The 20,449-nt window shown below is 41.4% G+C and overlaps 1 protein-coding gene across 2 annotated transcripts in view; it reads right to left on the bottom strand.

The window, feature by feature from the left end:
• LOC146823118 (maternal DNA replication licensing factor mcm6-like) overlaps nucleotides 1-20,449 on the bottom strand; it is a 474,334-nt gene that overhangs the window by 441,919 nt on the left and 11,966 nt on the right. For both annotated transcript variants that reach the window (XM_085606624.1, XM_085606623.1), the window contains exon 3: nucleotides 3,079-3,225. In XM_085606624.1, coding sequence (XP_085462750.1) covers nucleotides 3,079-3,225 — 147 coding nt within the window. The remainder of the gene's footprint in view (nucleotides 1-3,078; nucleotides 3,226-20,449) is intronic.

The raw sequence follows: 20,449 nt of genomic DNA, 5'->3' as shown, positions 1-20,449 counted from the left end.
TTTTTGACATTCTCTCCAAGTCCTCTCATTATCCCCATTCTCTCGCAGCCATAGCTTTGGATGCGGAAAAAGCCTTCGATCGGGTTGAATGGCCTTATTTAAGACTTTGAAGTGGTTTGGTTTTGGTCCAAAGATTTCCTCCCTAATTTACTTCCTTTACTCTAGTCCTAGAGCAGCAATCTCAGCAAATGGGGGCTTATCTCCTTATTTTTCACTGGGAAGAGGGGTTCAGCAGGGTTGCCCACTTTCACCTTTTCTGTTTAATCTTGCTTTAGAACCTTTCCTTTTACGACTCCTTTAGAATGATAACATTCATGGTTTTAACTTTCATGATTGTCATTAAAATGGCAGCTTATGCGGATGATGTCCTACTATTTATCTCTCAACCAGATACCTCCCTTCCAGCATTTTTAGATGAAGTTCACTCTTTTGCTCAAGTATCGGGTTACAAACTAAACAAGGACAAATGCGAAGTCTTACCACTCACTAAAGTGACTTTCAAAGACGACTTTTCTGCTTCAGGTTTTACTTGGAGCCCAAATTATATTAAATATTTGGTTCTCAATTTCCACTCCCCTCTTTCCGGTACAATCACCAAGTGTATGGAAGATTGTATTCAAAAACTAACTACTCTTACTAACAAATGGCATCCTCTTTATCTATCATGGTGGGGTAGATTGGATACAATCAAGATGATGCTTTCTCCGATTGTTTTGTTTACAATTTCTAATATACCACTTGCTATCCCCTTGAAATATTTCAAGAAAATAAACTATTCTATCTTCCTTTTTATGGGGGCACAAAAAATCTCGTATGTCTTTGTCTAGGCTTATGCGCTCTAAAAGAGAGGGTGGGGTGAATTTTCCAAACTTCTCCTTATATCATAAATCCTTTCTCTTACATCAAGTCTCTCACTGGATTGATGATTCCTCATTATCCTCTCCGGTTGACCTTGGAGTCTTTCATTTCTCCCTTTTCATTCAAAGAATATCTCATGTTTTCTCACAGACCTCAATCTTTTTCTACTCCCATTCTTAAATATACTTCCACAATTCTTCCTTCTCCACATACTCTATCCTTTTTTGATCAACCTATTTGGCATAACACGTCTATCCTCATTAATAGTAAACCAATTTTTTGGAGGTCCTGGAGAATGCGCATTCTTATTTGGGTTCGTCAATTGTTTCATCATACTCAGATCATCTCCTTTGATTTAGCTGCCACTTCTTTTAATTTACCTCTAGCTTGTTGAACCAAATAGTTGTTGTTGACACACGCATTACAGCAGGCTTATGATACTCATCTTGCTATATATCCTCCATCAATTCAAACACCCCCTGATGCTTCCTCGCTGAATTCCTTACTTACTAATCATTCTAAGGCTTCAAAAATATACGCTTTCCTCCACACTTTGTCCTCCCCCCGCATAAAAACCGCAATAGAAGACTGGGAAAAAGATCTTACAATCTCTTGGCCTATTGAGTTGTGGGATAAGTTGTGGTTGAAGATTCGTAGATCCTCCAGAGCTGCAAATACCACTCAAACACTATTTTTTATTTATAATAGTTTATTATTTTCCCCACTCACTCTCAGTAAACATTTTCCAGATGCCTCTGACAAGTGTTGGTCCTGCTCCTTTCCGCGTGCAGATCTTTTTCACATGCTTTTTAGCTGTCACCTTGTTCTTAGTTTTTGGACACAGGTTTGGTCTCAAATTAACAAGATTTTTTCTTCCACTCACCCCTTTTCTTTTTCTCATATTTTTTTAGGGAGTCTCTCTCCCATTTGGGATCATTGCACTTGTAGCACTAGAATAATAGACTTGTTATTAGCAGTAGCATTTCAGCAAATAACTAAAAATTGGAAGGACTATACCAAATTATCTTCTAAGGCATGGTGGTATGCAGTTTGCTACAATCATAGATTAGATACAACTTTTGTTTACCCCTTGGCCTTAGCTACTAAACAAAGAATTATGGAATCCAATCAGTTTTTTTTTACTCAAATGCTCGTACCTCTCTCTCTTTATCCCCGTTACAACAAGAAGTTTCTAAACCTCCATGACTTCTTGTTCTTTGTTTAAATAAGAATACTCCTTTTTTCTCTATTTATGGATTTTTCTTATGCCTGTAATGTATATTTCATATCCCTCTTTCTTGCCTTATTTTATATTAATTGCCAGTTTTTGCTTATAAATATTTTAAAAAAAATTTTTTTGATGTATGATATTACAGCCTATGTTATCATTACTTAACATGATATGCATTTCTAATTGTTAGCTTTTCTTATTTTTCTCTTATTTTGTAACATTTGAGCATATTCTTTTAATAAAACTTTTTCTTAACTTAAAAAAATGCATTGCAGTTCCAGTTTACAAAGCCTATTAAAAGGTACATAAGTAATTCAAGGAATACAAAGTCATTCAGCTAGGAGACATTGCCACCATAAATTTCACAGAAATATCAAATTTCAGATTGTTAATGAATAAAAACACATTTTTTGCTCTATATGTAGAAATACACGGTGGTCTAGGACAGCAAACAACTAAAAATAGAGCCATAGGATTTTTTTTCTTTTTTTTAAGTTGCAGTCAAAATTTGTTGACCAATTCGGAAAGTGTTTATATTATGGTTCTATGGCATTCATATGCCACATTATAACATTGCGGATTGAATGCATTACATTGCTAGGACATCATCTATAATGAGATTCAAACGCCGGTTATTTCTAAAATACAGGAATGGGGTGTGATAAATTGTTAAGATGTTACTCTGCTCACCTTGTGAATTTATTCCAAAGCTTCTAAATGAGCATCACTCATGATGTATTTCCTGAATGACATTCTATTGCAAATATTGTTCTATATGTTCTAATGATGTTCTGCTCCTGTAAATATTATGCAAAGGATGCTATACTTTTTAACCTTCATAAGTGTGATATTGTAAACTTCGCAGATCAGAAGGGGCGAGTCAAGGTTCTACATAGTGTGACTAAAGATTTTTTATTGCAAAATCAAATGTTGCACAATAGTGCCAAGGTCACAGTGCACCAGGTAAAGACAAGTCCTTGTGAAGTTACCTGTAATATTCTTCTTGAATGGTTGTAGCAAGCTGCTGATTATAAAACTCAACATCTGTAAAATTCACTATTAAAGTGTTTCTCTCTGGGCGAATAAGCTCTTCAGCGGGCTGTAGATACAGCACTTCCCCATCTTTCCCTTTAAATCTATAGAAATAGAAGAAAAGAACAGGTTTGTTTTATTTTGACTTGGCCAACGTGTGGTTTTACATTTTGCCATCGTGCAGACTTAAATCCATGGAATTTCACAATCTGTTTAAAACTTTTGCACTTACAGGCAGAGTTATTCAAAATATTTATACTTGTCCAAGTCAATTTATTTAATATTTGTCAGAGTAGGTAGAATGCATGTCAAACATTTTACAGTAAAAGTGTTGGTGGAAACTGGTAATGAAACAAAAAAAAACTGTTCAATAGACATTGGACGGGTTAACTTAATTACCATTATTTTTATTCCCCCCAATACATTTTGGCGAATACATAAATGATGTTACACTAAATGGTAAACCTCAGTTATACAGTCCAGCACCCGTTAATGAAGTCATTACACTGCGGGGATAGCCCACCTCACTTCTAGCAAGACACATTTACTTTTAGCTTCTTAAACCACAAACACAGACTGCATAAATAACCATATACTTCCATGGTACATGTGATGGAGCGGGTAGTACAACATTTTGTATACCTCCCCATTCTGCATGAAAATACCAATTGAATAATCTATTAATTATAATATTATTAAATGAGTTTGCATGAATATTAACCATCATCATTAATATCCAAATTATACGTGGGATTGCATATTGCATGGCTAAATAACCTAATGACTAAAATTCGTACGCATACTAACAGTAGTATATGTAATAATTAGAATATTGCATGATATATGTTGCTTTTGTAATGTCTTTGTAATGTTGCTCGAGAGGACCACCGAATGGGTGAATATAATTGCTTTTAATGTCGCTATATGCTAGATAATTACAAGCACATAGAAGTTTTTAGTAAGGGATTAACATTAGAATTATTATTTCTATGCATTAATTACTCTCTTGTGTTTGTTTCGCTTAAGTTGGCGTTTGGGCCAAAATCCCAAAATGGCCGCCGCCGCGACATGACGAAGTGGCCACTATCCCACGAGGCGCAGAGCGAACTGCGCATGAGCGACAAAGACGCCTACGGCCTCTTCGTGACCCATATCCCACTGTACCAAGGCAAGGCCACGGTGGGATGACAGCCAAATGACAAGACCATGAACATTCACAAAAAACCAGTACGGACTCAACTCGTGACCTCACCCCTCAAACTGTGCTAAACCCCATCGGACGATCTCAACCAACCAATCACGACCGTACGAAATTATCAAAATGTAACTTTTTACTGTGATTTTATTATAAAAGTACACGGTAGAATGGAGAGGAACCTACCTACTGACCGACAGCTAACTATTGACTGTCAATCGCTCTTTCGATGACGACGACTTCAACGGTGACGCTACGCGAACTCTACTACTTAGGGTGACTGCTGCGTTCCCGAATCCCAAAACGTCCGGATGCTGCCCAAATACCGGATGACTGCGAACTTTTTTTTAAATTCTATGGGCACTAAGGGATGCTTGCACGTCTCTGGTCTTTACCGATCCTTCGAGACTGTAGCGTGCTGAGCAGAGAACGTTTGAACTTTGACCGATGACTTAGAGGACTCTAAATAACCAGACTAGGTAAATATGAGGTTCTGTGCTATACTTGAACTTTGATAAAATTTCCATATGCAAATAAAACATTTCCAGAAATTTTAGATAAACAGATATTAAGAATTGAGTTTGTGGTTTATTATGAAGGATAAGATCTAAATCTTGAAATGTGTTTTAGCTGGTTCTAGATCACCATCAACCAATCCAACAATTTGGTCCATTGACCACATGGAGGGAGTGCCTTGATGTTCAGGATTGAGATCTGTAGGTGGAAGGGGTATTGATGTATATTTTGTAAATTAACTTTTCTTTCCCTATAGGTTATAAGGTGTTCCCCTCATGTCGAGCGCTTGAACCACTCACTCCTCCAACTGCGTGCAGATCAGTGAATGGTTAGTGTGAGTATTGGTGTTATGGGCCCCACCAATGAATGCATGTGTGAATGAGTTAGTGTGACGTCGGGTCTGACGCAGGGAAGGAAACTGGTAAGGCGGTTTTGTTTTTTCTCAGTTGCCAGGGTTGTTCGCGCTCCAACAGTTTTTCTGGTAGAAGGATGATGTTTTTATTGTTTTGGTTTGGTGATTATTGCTTGTAAATTGCTTATTGATTGATTAGTATTGGTTATGTATTAACACTATGTTGAGTCACGTCAAGTTCTATGTTGTTTGACTGCTACTGGGATGTAGGAAGTCGGAAGTTGTAACGGTTACGTAGTAGTGCAGAGGTAAGAGCTGTTCTCGGGAAAGACTGAATTGTTGTTGACCTGTACGTACACAGGGAAAACGATTGGAGTTGCACGACGCATTGTCTGGGTTCCATTCGGTAACATCGCTGTGTGTTGCCATTAGGGACATTTTCTGTATGAAAGAAGTGTATGGTAGCGAAGGTCACCTATGAAAGTTTGGTCTTAGGTACCAGGAGTCCAAAAGGAGCTCTGATAACGCTTATCAATGGAAAGGTAATAGGTGTTCCCTAAGCTTGCTAGAAGGATAAAGTAGAGGGAAGTGCTACTTTATTAACGTATGTCATAATTCTGTAGTAGGACAGACTGTTCGCTGTCCTCGGGAAAGACAGAATTCTGTGCGAATGTACTACATTTTCAGTGTGAAAGTGCGTGAATGAAAAGGCATTCAGGTTAATTGTGAAACTCTGGTTTTATTTCTCAGGAGCATTACGTCTCCAACTAGGTGTCTTAATTCTGGAGAAACGGTTAGCTGATGCTTGCTAGAGGGGTGAAGTAGAGGGATGTGCTACTTTATCAACGGAAGTAACGATTCCGTAGTAGGGCAGAGGTAAGCACTGCTCTCGGGAAAGACGGAATTTTTGTGAAAAAAAGTCATTGACTGTTCTTTGGTTAGCGAAGTGGACAATGGTGGTGTTTTTATGTTGTTACTAACAGATTTGAGTAAAAGAGAACGTAAAAGAAAATTACCGATAAATTTTGTAAAGGAGGGGTCAGCAGGAGCAGGAGCTGCGACAGCGAGAAAAGTGGACGTCAGAAAGACCGCGCTGGGATTGGCTAGTCAGTAAGAAACGTAGACGCTCCAGATTGTTGGGTTAGTGTAAGTCGCACTGAGATTGGAAGAATTGCTGGGTGACGTAGACGCTGCTGATTGGTGTGTTAGTACGAGTCGCGCTGGGATTGGAGGATTGCAGAGGTGACAGACGCTCCTAATTGGTGCGTTAGTGTGAGTCACGCTACGATTGGTTAAAACAGAATAGTGGTAGGGAAAACTAGCGATACACGGAAGATAAAAATGTTGTATTAGAATCCACCAGAAAAGGAGAAAAAGTCCTGGTTTGGAAAAATTAAGAGTTTGTTTAAAAAGGACAATCCGATTAAGACCAGAGAGGGACAGTTGCTTCCTCCACCGAAATCACCTGCATCCTTTGTGGTTGCGAAATATGGATATCATACATGTATTTGGTTGGACAATTGGGCGAAGTACACAAAAGATAGAGTTTTGGCATTTCCAGAGCATGGTTCATTTAATTTAGCGATTTTAAGAAAATTAAGAGAGAATGATGAATCTAAAACTAAGACCTAGACCGAAAAAATTTGAAGCATTGACGGAATGGGAAGATGAGATGCATGATAGAGAAAGACAGAGGAGTGGCGGAAGATATAGGTACATGTTTGGTAGATCCCATTGTCAAGAGAATCATGATGACCGAATGAGGAGATGGCGAAGTGCAAATATGGCTGATGGTTTGTTTCCTGTGAGACATGTTTAATAAGTTAGTGGCAAAAAACGTACGGAAAAGAGACATAATATAGGGTCAGGAGGGTATGAAGTGAATGAATCAGAGGATGATGTTCTTGACAACATGTTTTATAAAAAGCCACCCCGTATCAACCAGATTCTGAAATGTTAACACCAAGTGCCCCAATGAGAGAGACTTTGCGAAGCATTAAGATAGAACCAGTACCCTAAGAGTTAGGGAGAAATAATTATTTCAGAGAAGTAGAGAGAAAACAGGATAGCAAGGTAAGTAGTGAAAATTCTACAGAACTAGCAAAAACCACTTTAGAATTAACCAAGAAGATTAGGGAATTGACTAAAAACTTAGAAGCCGTAACTGTTCCTGTAACTATAGGCCCAGTGATGCCTATTTTTGATAAACAGAAGGAAAATTAACATTGTTTAACTGTCCCTTATAACAGTAATAAACAGAAAGGCCAAGGATAAATTCAGAAGAAAACCCATGGAGACAAACAGTAAGTGCATCAGAACAGAGTACGCCTAAACATTTGACAGCAAATTCAGGTTTAGTTGAAAGACTGATAATGACTACAGATTCCATATCAGAAACCCCAAAAGAATTGAAACAAGGTAATGAGGAGAAGCCAGTAGGTCCTACTTCAGAAGAATTAAGTGAATGGTTAAGGAGCAGAGAAAAGACAGAGAATCTCAATCTATAGATGTGGCAAAATAAAGGATGGTTTTGGAAGAATAGTAGGGACTATCCCCACAGAAAAATTAAAAACCTATCAGGATGAAGAATTACTCTTTTTGTGCAAAAGTATAACTTGGAGAGCAAAGAATCTACATGAGACTAGAGGAAGTAGCAAATGAAATGGGTATAGACTGAGAAGGTAAAGGCTTTACAAAACCATATTTGAGTAGATATTACTGAGAAAGATATTGAAAATTTGAACACCACAGGACGGATAATCCAGATTAAAGAATCATTTTGTTGAGAATATGGGGAGATGTGGATAAATGGAGAATTAGGTGGTTGTGATGTTTGGTTTTGGCCCGTGAGTGAAACAATGAGGGACAAAACTCATTATCGTGGGTTATGGTTTCTTTTTAATGTTCAAGCACAGTACAGCGTTCAGATGGAACTAGGTCCCGGTCTCCTCCTGCGGTCCGGAAGTCGTTGGTCTCTCCTTCGCCTGGGTTTCTTGGTCCGATGGTGGGGCTCCGAGGGGCATGAAAATAAGAGACCACACTTTAGGCTTACTGCTCTCTAGGTCTTATAGGGATTGTATGGGAAAGGGCGTGAGGAGTCACCGGGATCCACCACCAACAACTACGTTTGGAAACAGGGAGACTGTGATTTGGACACAGCCCAAAGAATATCCGAGTCGTATCCCCGTGACTTCTCTGACAACCAAAAGAAAAGAAAACTATCTCCCTCCCCGTGTAGTAACCAAGCCCAGGATCCAGCCCGTACCTTTCCCAGCCACGCTCCTCCGGGCACGTGGCGGGGTGAGAAGCCGTGTAGTTGGCCTCCTGGCCCTCCGATCCTCTCGTCGCTGATTCTTCCTTCTCCACTTCTGGTCTCCAAAACTCGTCCTCCGTCCGCTACCTCGCTCTCCGTCGCCTTCCCTGGTCGCTCTCCGGCTCCTTCTCCTCCGTGGGCTTTCGCGCTTTCCTCGTCGCTGGCTTCCTCCTTACGTGGACTCTCCGCAGCTGATTGGTGCTCTGATGGTGACGTCAGAGCAGGATTCCCATCCTCCGAGGCGATCCATTCCGCCTTAAAGGGGCCGCCTGCTTCCTGTAGATGGGGCGGAAAGGTATAGTCAACGAGGGTCCTTTCCGTTTCCTCCTCCTCTCTGAAGCCTACGCGACACATCCCTCCCCCTGGATTTTCCCGATAGGGGGAAATCGGGTATCGAGAGAGATAGTCAGCGCTCCCCTGGTCCTTCCCTTTCCGATGACGCACTTCAATGCAATAGGGCTGTAAGGCCAAGAACCACCGAAGGATGTGTTCATTGTGACCCCTGTTTCTCTGGAGCCAAGTGAGAGGGGCATGGTCCGTAAAAAGGATGAAGGACCTACCCTCGAGATAGTACCTCAACTTGTCCACCCCCCACCGGACTGCCAGACATTCTTTCTCCACAGTGGAATACGCTTGCTCTCGGGGGAACAGTTTCCGGCTGATGAATAGGATGGGGCGTTCGCAACCCTCAGCGTCCTCCTGGGAGAGTACCACCCCAATCCCAACCCCAGATGCGTCAGTCTGTAAGATGAAGGGCTTTTGGAAGTCAGGGGTCACTAGTACCGGGGAGGGCATGAGGGCATCTTTGAGGGATCGAAAAGCAGCAGCTTCCTGATCTGTGGGTGCCCGTAGACGGGGAGAGGTATGGTTCTTACGTAAGAGGTCAGTGAGGGGTCCAGCTAGGTTTGCAAATTGTGAGACAAATCTCCTGTAATATCCAACAAGCCCCAAAAACGCCCGGAGCTCCCTTTTGGCTTTGGGATATGGTAAGGCCTGAACGGCTGCCACCTTCTCTTTTTTGCGTTTATATGGAGTCCCGCCCTCCTTAGACTCTCGAGAATGTTGGTCAGATGTTGGAGGTGATCGGACCAGGTGTTGCTAAAGACCACTATGTCATCCAGGTAGGCCGACGCATAGGGCAGATGTGGGGACAGTAGGGTATCCATGGCTCTTTGAAAAGTGGCCGGGGCCCCATGCAGCCCAAAAGGCAGCACCGTAAAATGGTAATGACCGTAAGGAGTAGAGAAGGCTGTTTTTTCCTGATCAGCAGGGGCTAGTGGGATCTGCCAATAGCCCTTGGTGAGGTCGATAGTTGTTATAAATCTGGCCTCACCAAGGCGTTCTACCAGTTCGTCGACCCTGGGAAGAGGGTAGGTGTCCTGTTTGGAGACTATTGACGGCCCTGAAGTCTATGCAAAACCGGATACTTCCGTCCGGTTTTGGCACCAAGACTACTAGGGAACACCAGTTGCTGTGGGAAGGTATGATCACCCCTGTTCTTAGCATCTGCTGTATCTCCACTTGAAAGGCGACTCTTCGGCCTTCAGGTATCCTATAGGGCTTTTGTTTTACAATCACCCCTGGTGGGGTAGGGGATGCGCCTAGGCTGGATTGGGTCTGGCTCCTTAACACGAATAAAGCTAAAGGCAATAGCTGATCCCAGTTCTTCCGATCCCCAGACAGGAGTTTTTTTAGCGTCAGTTTCAGACTTCCGTTGTAGCGCTCGACTAAACCATCCGTCTGGGGATGGTACACCGAGGTCTTTCTGTGTCTGATGCGCAACTGCTGGCAAACCTGCTTCATTAAGTTGGACACAAAGGGGGTGCCCTGGTCGGTGACTAGCTCTCTAGGGAATCCCATTCGTGAAAATACCTCAACCAGGCGCTGTGCTATGGCGGTGGAAGTGGCTGCTCTAAGGGGGAAGTTCCTCTGGATAGCACGTGGCATAATCGACCAAAACAAGGGCATATTGGTGCCCTCTACTGGACTTGGGTAAAGGGCCTATAAGCTCCATCCCTAGTCTGTCAAAGGGGTTACCTATGATGGGCAAGGGTTGCAGAGGGACCGCAGGTGGAATGTATGGATTGCGTCGTTGGCATCTGTGGCACTCCTGACAGTACTTCTGAATCTGGGCATAAACACCAGGCCAGAAGAAGTGCTGTAATATGGCCTGCCCTGTTTTTTCTGCCCCAACGTAACCCGCCAAAAGGTGAGCATGTGCGAAAAAAAGTATCTGAACCCTAAAGTCTGAGGGAACAAGGAGTTGAGGTATTGCGTCTTTCGCCAAACGGTACAGTAGGACGTTTAGTTCAACAAATGTGGGATACTCACGGTTTGAGGGGTCTTGTTCTGCCCTGGCCTTGTTCCAGGCATTGATAAGACTGGCATCGTTTAATTGAGCAGTTCTAAAGTGGGTATCTCTAGCCCAGGGTTCGGACATCAGCAGGGAGTCACGACAGTGTTTATGGGGCATGAGAGCTTCCCTCATCATGAAAGGAAAGCAAGGGTTGTCAGTCCCTATGACGAGTTGTTCCGGAAGGTTTGTGAGGACCCCGACTAATGCGTCCATGATTGCCCCCGTGTCGGTTTGTAGGAGGATTTTGGCCAGAGGATATCCCCTAACGTCCCCGTGTACACAACGAATGCCCACTGTTCTCCCCGGTAGGACCCAAGAGGGGTGAATAAGATCCTGCCTTGCTACGGAGTGTTTGCAGCCTGAGTCTAGTAGGGCCCGTACCGCTTTTCCCTGTATTTTTACATTCACATAAAATACTGGTCCTGTTTCCTGAGCGAACAGAATGGAGTGGGGTCAATAGCTCACATCCATGGGTTCTTCCTCTTTATCCCTCTTCTTCCTACAAAACCTGGCTATGTGTCCCCACTCCCCACCCTCGTAACACTGGGGACCTGAAAAAGGGGTATTTTCCGGCCGGACTCCTCGGGGGCGTACGGGTTCAGGGACTGGCCTAAGGGGTTTTCTCTCTCCTTTTCCCTGGGCTACATGCCGTACAAGTCGTTCTGGCTCTTTTGGGGTGGGTTGGCCTTGGGCTCGAGAATAAGAAGTGGCCATTTCTATAGCCTGTTCCAGGGTTTGACCGGCGTGTTGCTTCAGCCAGCGCTGGCTGGCGTAGGGGAGGGCTTCAAGGAATTGTTCCAGATATATTTTATTAATTACGCCTTCCATCGCCTTCCCTGGTCGCTCTCCGGCTCCTTCTCCTCCGTGGGCTTTCGCGCTTTCCTCGTCGCTGGCTTCCTCCTTACATGGACTCTCCGCAGCCGATTGGTGCTCTGATGGTGACGTCAGAGCAGGATTCCCATCCTCCAAGGCGATCCATTCCGCCTTAAAGGGGCCACCTGCGTCCTGTAGATGGGGCGGAAAGGTATAGTCAACGAGGGTCCTTTCCGTTTCCTCCTCTCCTGAGCCTACGCGACAGCGGTTTAGAAAACAAGATGATACCTCAGAGAAAACGTTTGCAGCATTCCCTGTAAGAGAAAAAGAAATGATAGTGACAGAATGCCCTATGTGAGAAATTCCAGGAGGAGGATATGTACATGTTCCTTGGACTAGGCAAGATATTTTATCATTTACAAACGATTTCCCGCGACTACGCGAAAAGCCAGTCGAGTGGTATAGACAAGTGGACAGATTTGTAAAATTATCGAAAGTTTTATGGATTGATTTGAATAGCCTATTTGATATAATAGTGCCAGCAGATTTATGGACAGAGTGCAAAATCGTGATAGACTTGCCTACAAAAGAAGACCCTAGAGATCCAAAGACTGGTGCTCCTGATCCAGAGGTGACGAAAAAATATTAACAAGTAATTAATTTTTTGAAAAGCAAAGTACCTCCCAAAGAGACCGATTGGGGAAAAATAGACCGAACTCACCAAGATGCTAAGGGGTCAGTACATGCATATTACGAAAGGTTAATCCTTGCCTTTAAGTTGTTTAGTGGTGATCAGAATTTAAGTGAAAAAGATTGCAGTCATTTTGTATACAGATTTGTAGATGGACTACGTCCTGAAATTAGTGAAATGAATAAGCAGCATACAGTTGATTGGCAAAACAAGAAAATAGATGAAGTACTGAGACATGCAAAGTATTTTAGTGATGAAATTGAGGCCAAGCAACGTAAATTAAAAGAAAAGGCTATGTGGGCACAAGTAAAAGTAGCACAAAGACAGGAAGCACAATTGATTGAACAAGCAAATAATGCAGGACCAAAACCTAGATTTAATACTGGAAAAGGAAAGGGGCAATTCAATATTGAAGAAGACAAAAAGAAATGGCCATGTCATAATTGCGGAAGAATAGGGCACTGGAAATCAGAGTGTAAATTTCCCCCAAATACTAAGGGTGATAATGCATCATTGAATCCACAAGTGCAGAAAGAGGTGAGTGGTCAACCGCAGCGACAGCAGAAGGTTGTTACCCAACAGAATCAGGTGCCAAAGCCGCCTATTCCACAGAGCGTAAATTCACAGAAATACAGTAATGAGACAGGATTCTACAACGAAGAACAGGTAACTAAGCTGCCGCGCGCTAGCGCTGTTTCGCAGTATTGGCTACAACGGGATGAGAGTGAGTCAGAAGAAGGTTATTGACGGTGCCGAAGGGAGGAAGAAGAGTGCGTACTTGGCACAACTCTAGACGTAGACCAGACAGGCCCTTTTGTAGACGGAAAGGTAAATTATGAAAATATTACTTTCCTAGTAGATACTGGTGCTACTCGATCAACTGTTAGGTCAGCTGATGTCAAGATTCTACCTCTCTCGGATGAAACAATCCAAGTGGTTGGAGTATCCAACAGACAAATCAAAACGTATCTCAGAGAACCAGTAAAAGTCAATATAGGGAAATTTTCCGAAATGCACCGCTTTGTGTGCAATTCAAGTCCTGTAAACCTATTAGGATGAGACCTGTTGTGCAAAATGAATTGCACCATATTTTGTACCCCTGATGGTATAGCATTTGAGACCCCTTATGAAGACGTACTGTATAAAATGTCTATGGCTAATATGGAATCTGAGATTACTGAAGTTTATGCTGTATTCAACCCTGACAAACTACGAAAATAATTGAAACAGTAAAAGCAGAGGTTTGGGATTTTACAGGAGAAGATGTAGGATTGATGAGAAATGTGGATCCTGTAAAGGTAACAGTGAAGGAAGGAATAAGCTACCCAAATGTTCCTCAAGATAAATGGATACCAGAGATAATTGAAGGAGTTACCCCTATAATTGAGAAAATGATTAAACAAGGAATTTTGAGAGAAATAATGAGTAGTCCATGTAATTCACCAATTATGGGACTGAAAAAGCCTAATGGAAAGTTCAGGATTTGAGAAAGATGAACAAAATTGTGGTGTCTGGCTGTCCTATTGTACCAAATCCATCTGTGATTTGGTATCAGATTCCTCATGATGCAGAATGGTCACAGTAATTGACTTATGTCACGCTTTCTTTTCCATCCCGTTGCACCATGATAGCCAGCAAATTTTTGCGTTCCGTTTTGGCGAACGTATTTTGGCTTGGGGCCGAATCCCACAGGGGTATACAGAAAGCCCCTCGATATTTAATCAGATATTGAAAAAGTCCTTGGAAATTTTAGAAATTCCCGAAAATTCAGTGCTAGTCCAATATATCGACGACCTGCTTGTGGCGTCGAAAACTCGAGAAGCCTGTGTAATGGACACCATAGCCTTGTTAAATCATTTGGCAGATGGAGGACTTAACGGGTCACCATCAAAATTGCAATTTTGTCAGAAAGAAGTACAATATTTGGGTCACAAAATTGAAACGGGATTGAGGAAAACAACAGACAGAATCAGGATAATAAAAGGAATGAGAGCCCCAATGACGCAAAGAGGATGTTTTTTGGAATGGTTGGATATTGCCGTCAGTGGATAAGAAACTTTTCCATGATTGCAAAACCTTTGGTACGCCTGACTAGCAGTGATGTGAGAGACCCTATTGACTTAGATAAGGAAGAACTAGCAGCATTTAAGAAATTGAGAGACCGTTTGTGTGAAGCGCCAGCATTAGGAATGCCTGACTATGAAAAAGAGTGAGTTGTACTGCATTGAGAGGAATGGATGTGCACTGTGTGTTAATACAGAAACATGGAAAATTAAGAAGACCAATTGCATATTTTTCAGCTATGTTAGACCCTGTAGCTGTAGCCTTGCCAGGTTGTTTGAAAGCAGTAGCTGCTACTTGTAAGAGTCTGAAACAGAGTGAGGGAATTGTGATGTGCGAGTGTTTGTACCTCATGATGTGGCAATCCTTTTAACAAGTCACACTCAATTCATGACACATAGTTGGCTGACTAAGTATGAGAAAGTCATTAGGTGCAACGAATGTGAGCCTTTTGAGATGTTTGAATGTGAATCCTTCAACGCTATTGCCTGATGCTGAAAATGTCGAAGTCAGAGACGAAGTGGATCATGATTGTTTGGATGTTTTGGATTTCTGTACCAAACCACATCCTGATAAAGGATGTACCCTTGTCTGAGATTGACTTTGTGATGTTTGTAGATGGATCATGTTTGCGAACAGATGAAGGAAATCTGAGTGCAGCATATGCAGTGTGCACAGTTGCTGCAGTAATGGAAGCATCCTACGTGAAGGGAGTAATATCAGCCCAGGTTGCTGAACTGATAGCTTTAACTAGAGCATGCAAGATTGGAAAGAATGTGAGAGTGACTGATAACAGATAGTCAGTATGGTTTTAGTTTTGTGCATGATTTTAGCCAGATATGGCTGCAGAGAGGATTTCTGACTTCAAGTGGAACTCCAATAAAGAATGCTGAAGTGATTGGGAAGTTGCTTGAGGCGATACAGCTGCCAAAGCAATTGGCTGTAGTGAAGTGTGCTGCTCATGTGCAAACCGCCGATTATATCGCGGTAGGAAATAAATATGCCAATGATATGGCTCAATATTGTGCTCGCAATCAGAACTCAGTGAACAGGGCTAAAGAACGGGAAATGAATTCTTTACCTCCAATGTTTACTAACATTGTGGGTACCTGGGAAGAAGTGAGGTAATTGAAGGAAGAGGCAAGAGATGAGGAAATTAGACAGTGGGTAAAAGCAGGATGTGCACCCAGGGAAACAGACCATGTGTGGTTTTATCGAGATGGAAGACCAGTCATGCCTGATAGCATGATATCTGCCATGGCACGGATGTATCCTGGACAGGGACATAGGGAGGGACGCGATGATTCGGTCCTTCAAGCAAATGTGGTACAATGCAAAATTTAGACTGGTAGCTGAGAGTCTTTGTCAAAGATGCCTTATATGTCAGCAGTTCAATCCTGGAAGAAAAACAGTAGTAAGTCTAGGAACGATAGGTCGAGAAGGAGGGCCTTTCATCAGAATGCAGATTGGTTTCATTGAGATGCCGCCATGTAATAGGTTAAGGTATGTTCTAGTGATGGTTTGCTTGTTTTCTAGATGGGTAGAAGCATACCCCACAAGAAGGAGTGATGGAATTACTGTAGCAAAACTGCTTTTGAGGGAATTCATCCCTAGATTCGGGTTCCCAGTTACAATTGAAGCAGATAGAGGGAAGCATTTCCATAATGAGATCATGAAATTGATTTGTTAAGCGTTGAATGTACAACAGAAACCACATGGTGCCTATCGCCCAGAGTCTTCTGGTGTGGTGGAACAGATGAATGGCACCATTAAAAACCGTTTGGGAAAAATGTGTTTAGCCACAGGTTTGAAATGGCCTGATGTCTTGCCTCTGGTACTCATGACTATTAGATCAATTCCAGATACAACCACGGGTTTGAGTCCTCATGAAATTATCATGGGAAGAGCAATGCGCCATGTATTCATACCAGTCAACAAGCTCTTGCCTATATCTGATGACTTCGTGTTGGATTACTGTAAGGGGCTGGCTGACAGTTCATTCTGTGTTTCATCAGGTTGGAGCGGATGCCACAACCCCTGAAAAGAAGCAAGCTCATGATCTGAGTCCAGGAGACTGGGTGAGAATTAAAGTACACAGAAGAAGAAACTGTCTGGTCCCACATTGGGGAAAACCACCGCAAGTGATTTTGACAACTACAGCTGTTAAGTGTGCTAGGATCAAGAACTGGATTCATGCTAGTCACACACTGAGAATTCAAAATCCAGTGGATAACAAAGAAGGAGAATATTTTGATGAATCAGACTAGTTCTGAATCAGATGCTGAAGAAACCAGAACAAGAGAAAATCCTGAAAGGGGAGAGTCAGAACCAAGTTTGATCGTTGCCCCAGAGAATATTCCCTTGAGAAGTTTACAGATTTCAGATACCAGCTCAGACTCAGAGACTGAACAAATACCGGGTTGCTCGGGAAAAGAGAAAAGCAGTGAAGGGTCAATGAAAGAAGTTATTGTTAAGGAGATTCCAGATGAAAAACAGAGAAATGCCACCTGAAATAACAAAAGTAGATACAGGTGCAAGATACAGAAAGAGAGGGAAAGATTCTTGCGGAAGACCCCCGAGGAGTTGTAGGGAATTCCAACATCCAGTTAGAAGAAGGAACAGTTAGTCATCAGGAAGATATTGTGGAAGAAACACGAGGAGGGACAGAAGTAGGGAAAATAAAAAGTGGTGGAAAAAGGAATAAAGTAAAAAGCAAGTTGAAACTGAATCAGAAGAAAGTGATGAGGAAGTACCAGAAGGTCGAGTCCTGAGAAAAAGAGCATGGAGAGCTAGAAAAGAATGATAAAGGAAATACATCAAAAAGACCAGCAAAAGATTAAATCTGGCCTAATAAGATAAAGAGATTAAGATATCGACTGACACGAGTGAATTCACCGAGAGCAGAGCAGGTGAATGAAGTATCAAGTGAGGAAAAGTCGAAAAATGAGAAAATAACTACAATAGAGGAAAACAAGAGAACGAGAAAGCCCAACCAGAAGTATAAGTCGCCAGAATGGTTGTATGTGGCACTGCCTGAAATAAAAGAGGAGGCCGATGGCCAAGAAAATCTAGAGGTGACTATCAGAAGTGGTTGAGGAAGACGAAGAATCGGAAATCCTGAGTGTTATCTTGTCCGATATTGGATAAGAGACGGATGTTCAGGAAGTTATGTATCAAGATTATGAGAGAAAAGTGAAAGACTATCAAATGCCAAACTGAAAAAGATGAAAGTGCTGCTAATGGAAATAAAATAGTATACAAGAAAAGACAAAACTGGTAGAACCAAGTAGGTGCTTAGAGCCTTGGGTTAGACAAAACTAGTTGTGAAGTAGAAGATGCTAAGTCAAAAGACACGGATCATTTTATGAAAATGGCATACACAAAGTAGAAAAACTAGATGTGTATTTATAAGGCGGTGGTTTAAAATTTGTTGTACAGGATTACTAATGCTTCTATGGAGTGTGTTAGCATTTAAAGTTACCATAGACACAATAGAAGGACATAGTGAAAATAAGACTAATATATAGAAGGTTCAGAAAGTATATCCGACTAAAATAGATAGCAATTATCTACATAAAGACAGGTCTATAAATGATTTCTCTAACAATGCGTTTTCAAAACTTTTATATGAATATGTAAAGACAACGGATGTGAGAGATTGCTGTGTGTGTATGCAGTTACCTGCATCTGTATGGGAGGGAGTGACCCATCATCACCTCCCAGTAACATATGGAACAACATGTAGTGTAATAGCTAGTCTGTTTTATCAAAAAGGGAAGTTAGAATATTTTTCAGCTGTAGATAACATTTTCACAAGTGCCTGCAATGAACAAGTGTTGAATAAAGTAAAGCCTGCAAAGGTGTTAGGTGAATTTTTCTTAGAAACTAAAGAACTAACATTAGAATACATATTTAGGAATAACAACTTGTAGTTTAAAGAAAGAAGAAAAGACGTTTTTGGATATGGTTTTAGAAAGGAGATTGAAAATGCAAAAGAAAGCATCTGAGAGAAATGAGGAAAAGACAGTCTGGGATGTTGAAATGGAAAAAACACTTGAAGGGAGAAGCTAGTCCAACTATGGCTTTAGATTGGCCCCAGAAAGGGAAGTGGTGTATTAGAAGGTATCAAACTGCATATGATAATTATTTTGTAGGTAACAGCGAGTGCCATGATACATACCGAATCATGGGTGGATGGGAATTTAAAGGAGGAAATAATCCAGTTTTTCCTGGGTTATATTTTATCTGCGGGAAAAAGGCATAATATTGTTTGCCAGACCATTTATATGGCATGTTATGTAGGTCTGGTCTTTCCAAAGATATTCCACTTGGGGAGAGGAGAAGATGGTGCACATAAGTTAGGTAGTCATTCAGCACGTAGAAAGAGAATCTTGGTCAGAAATTGTAGGAGAAATTTTTGGAGCATTGCTACCAGCAGTGGTAATATCTCTGAATGCACACAAAATTAGAAATCTATCAACAGTTGTGGATCGCTTGTCAACAAGCACCGCTGGAGGATTTTTATTGGTAAATACTGAAATGGTTGCCATGCATGCCATGGTAATGCAAAATCGACTTGCCCTTGATATATTATTGGCAAAAGAGGGTGGAGTCTGCGGAATGCTGAAAGTTCAACATTGTTGTACTTACATTCCCGACGAAAGTAAAGATCAGAAAATTTACATCAAAAATATAACTGAATTGCATGAGGAAATTAAACCACTGGAGGTTGAAAGTGTTTGGGAGAAAATTGGGAAGAAACTTTCTTCTATTAAAAATGTCCTAAAAAACTTAGGCAGTACCTTTATAGGTAGAATCTTATTTCCATTAACCCGTGTGATTTTTATAGTATTAATTCTAAGATTATTTTGTATGTGTCATAAAAAGATGAAAATACAGGAAAAGTTAAAAAGAAAAAATTTGAAAAGAGGACAGAATAAGAGACAAACGAGGGAATTTGAAGAGATAGAATTAGAAGACATGAAAGAAAGCATGTATAAAACAGCTAGAAGAGAAGAAATTGGGGAAACAGATGTAAATTAACTAAGAAAAGTTCATTTCACTTTCTAGACAAATTGTTACAAAGTTTTAATGGTGTGGTGATAAAATCACCAAAGGGGGGATTGATGGAGCGGGTAGTACAAAATTTTGTATAACTTCACATTCTGCATGAAAATACCAATTGAATAATTATTAATTATAATATTATTAAATAAGTTTGCTTGAATATTAAACCAACATCATTAATATCCAAATTATACGTGGGATTGCATATTGCATGGCTAAATAACCTAATGACTAAAATTCATACGCATACTAACAGTAGTATATCTAATAATTAGAATATTGCATGATATATGTTGCTTTTGTAATGTCTTTGTAATGTTGCTCGAGAGGAGGACCAAAGGGGTGAATATAATTGCTTTTAATGTCGCTATACGCTAGATAATTACAAGCACATAGAGGGTTTAGTAAGGGATTAACATTAGATTTATTATTTCTATGCATTAATTACTCTTTTGTGTTTGTTTCGCTTAAGTTGGCGTTTGGGCCTAAATCCCAAAATGGCCGCCGACGCAACACGACGAAGTGGCCATTGTCCCACGAGGCACAGATTGAACCGCGCATGAGCGACAAAGACTCCTACGGCCTCTTCGTGACCCATATCCCACTGTACAAAGGTAAGGCCACAGTGGGACGACAGGCAAGTGACAAGACAATGAACATTCACAAAAATCCAGTACGGACTGAACTAGTGACCTCACCCCTCAAACTGTGCTAAACCCCATCGGACGATCTCAACCAACCAATCATGACCGTACGAAATTATCAAAATGTAACTTTTTACTGTGATTTTATTATAAAAGTACATGGTAGAATAGAGAGGGACCTACCTACTGACCAACGGCTAACTATTGACTGGCAATCGCTCCTTTGATGACAACTACTACAACGGTGACGCTACGCGAACTCTACTACTTAGGGTGACTGCTGCGTTCCTGAATCCCAAGAGGTCCGGATGCTGCCCAAT

Source organism: Triturus cristatus, chromosome 5_2 (assembly GCF_964204655.1).
Source record: "Triturus cristatus chromosome 5_2, aTriCri1.1, whole genome shotgun sequence".
NCBI lineage: Eukaryota > Metazoa > Chordata > Amphibia > Caudata > Salamandridae > Triturus > Triturus cristatus.
Note: the sequence above shows the minus strand (reverse complement) of the source record. Positions and strands in the feature narration are given on the sequence as shown.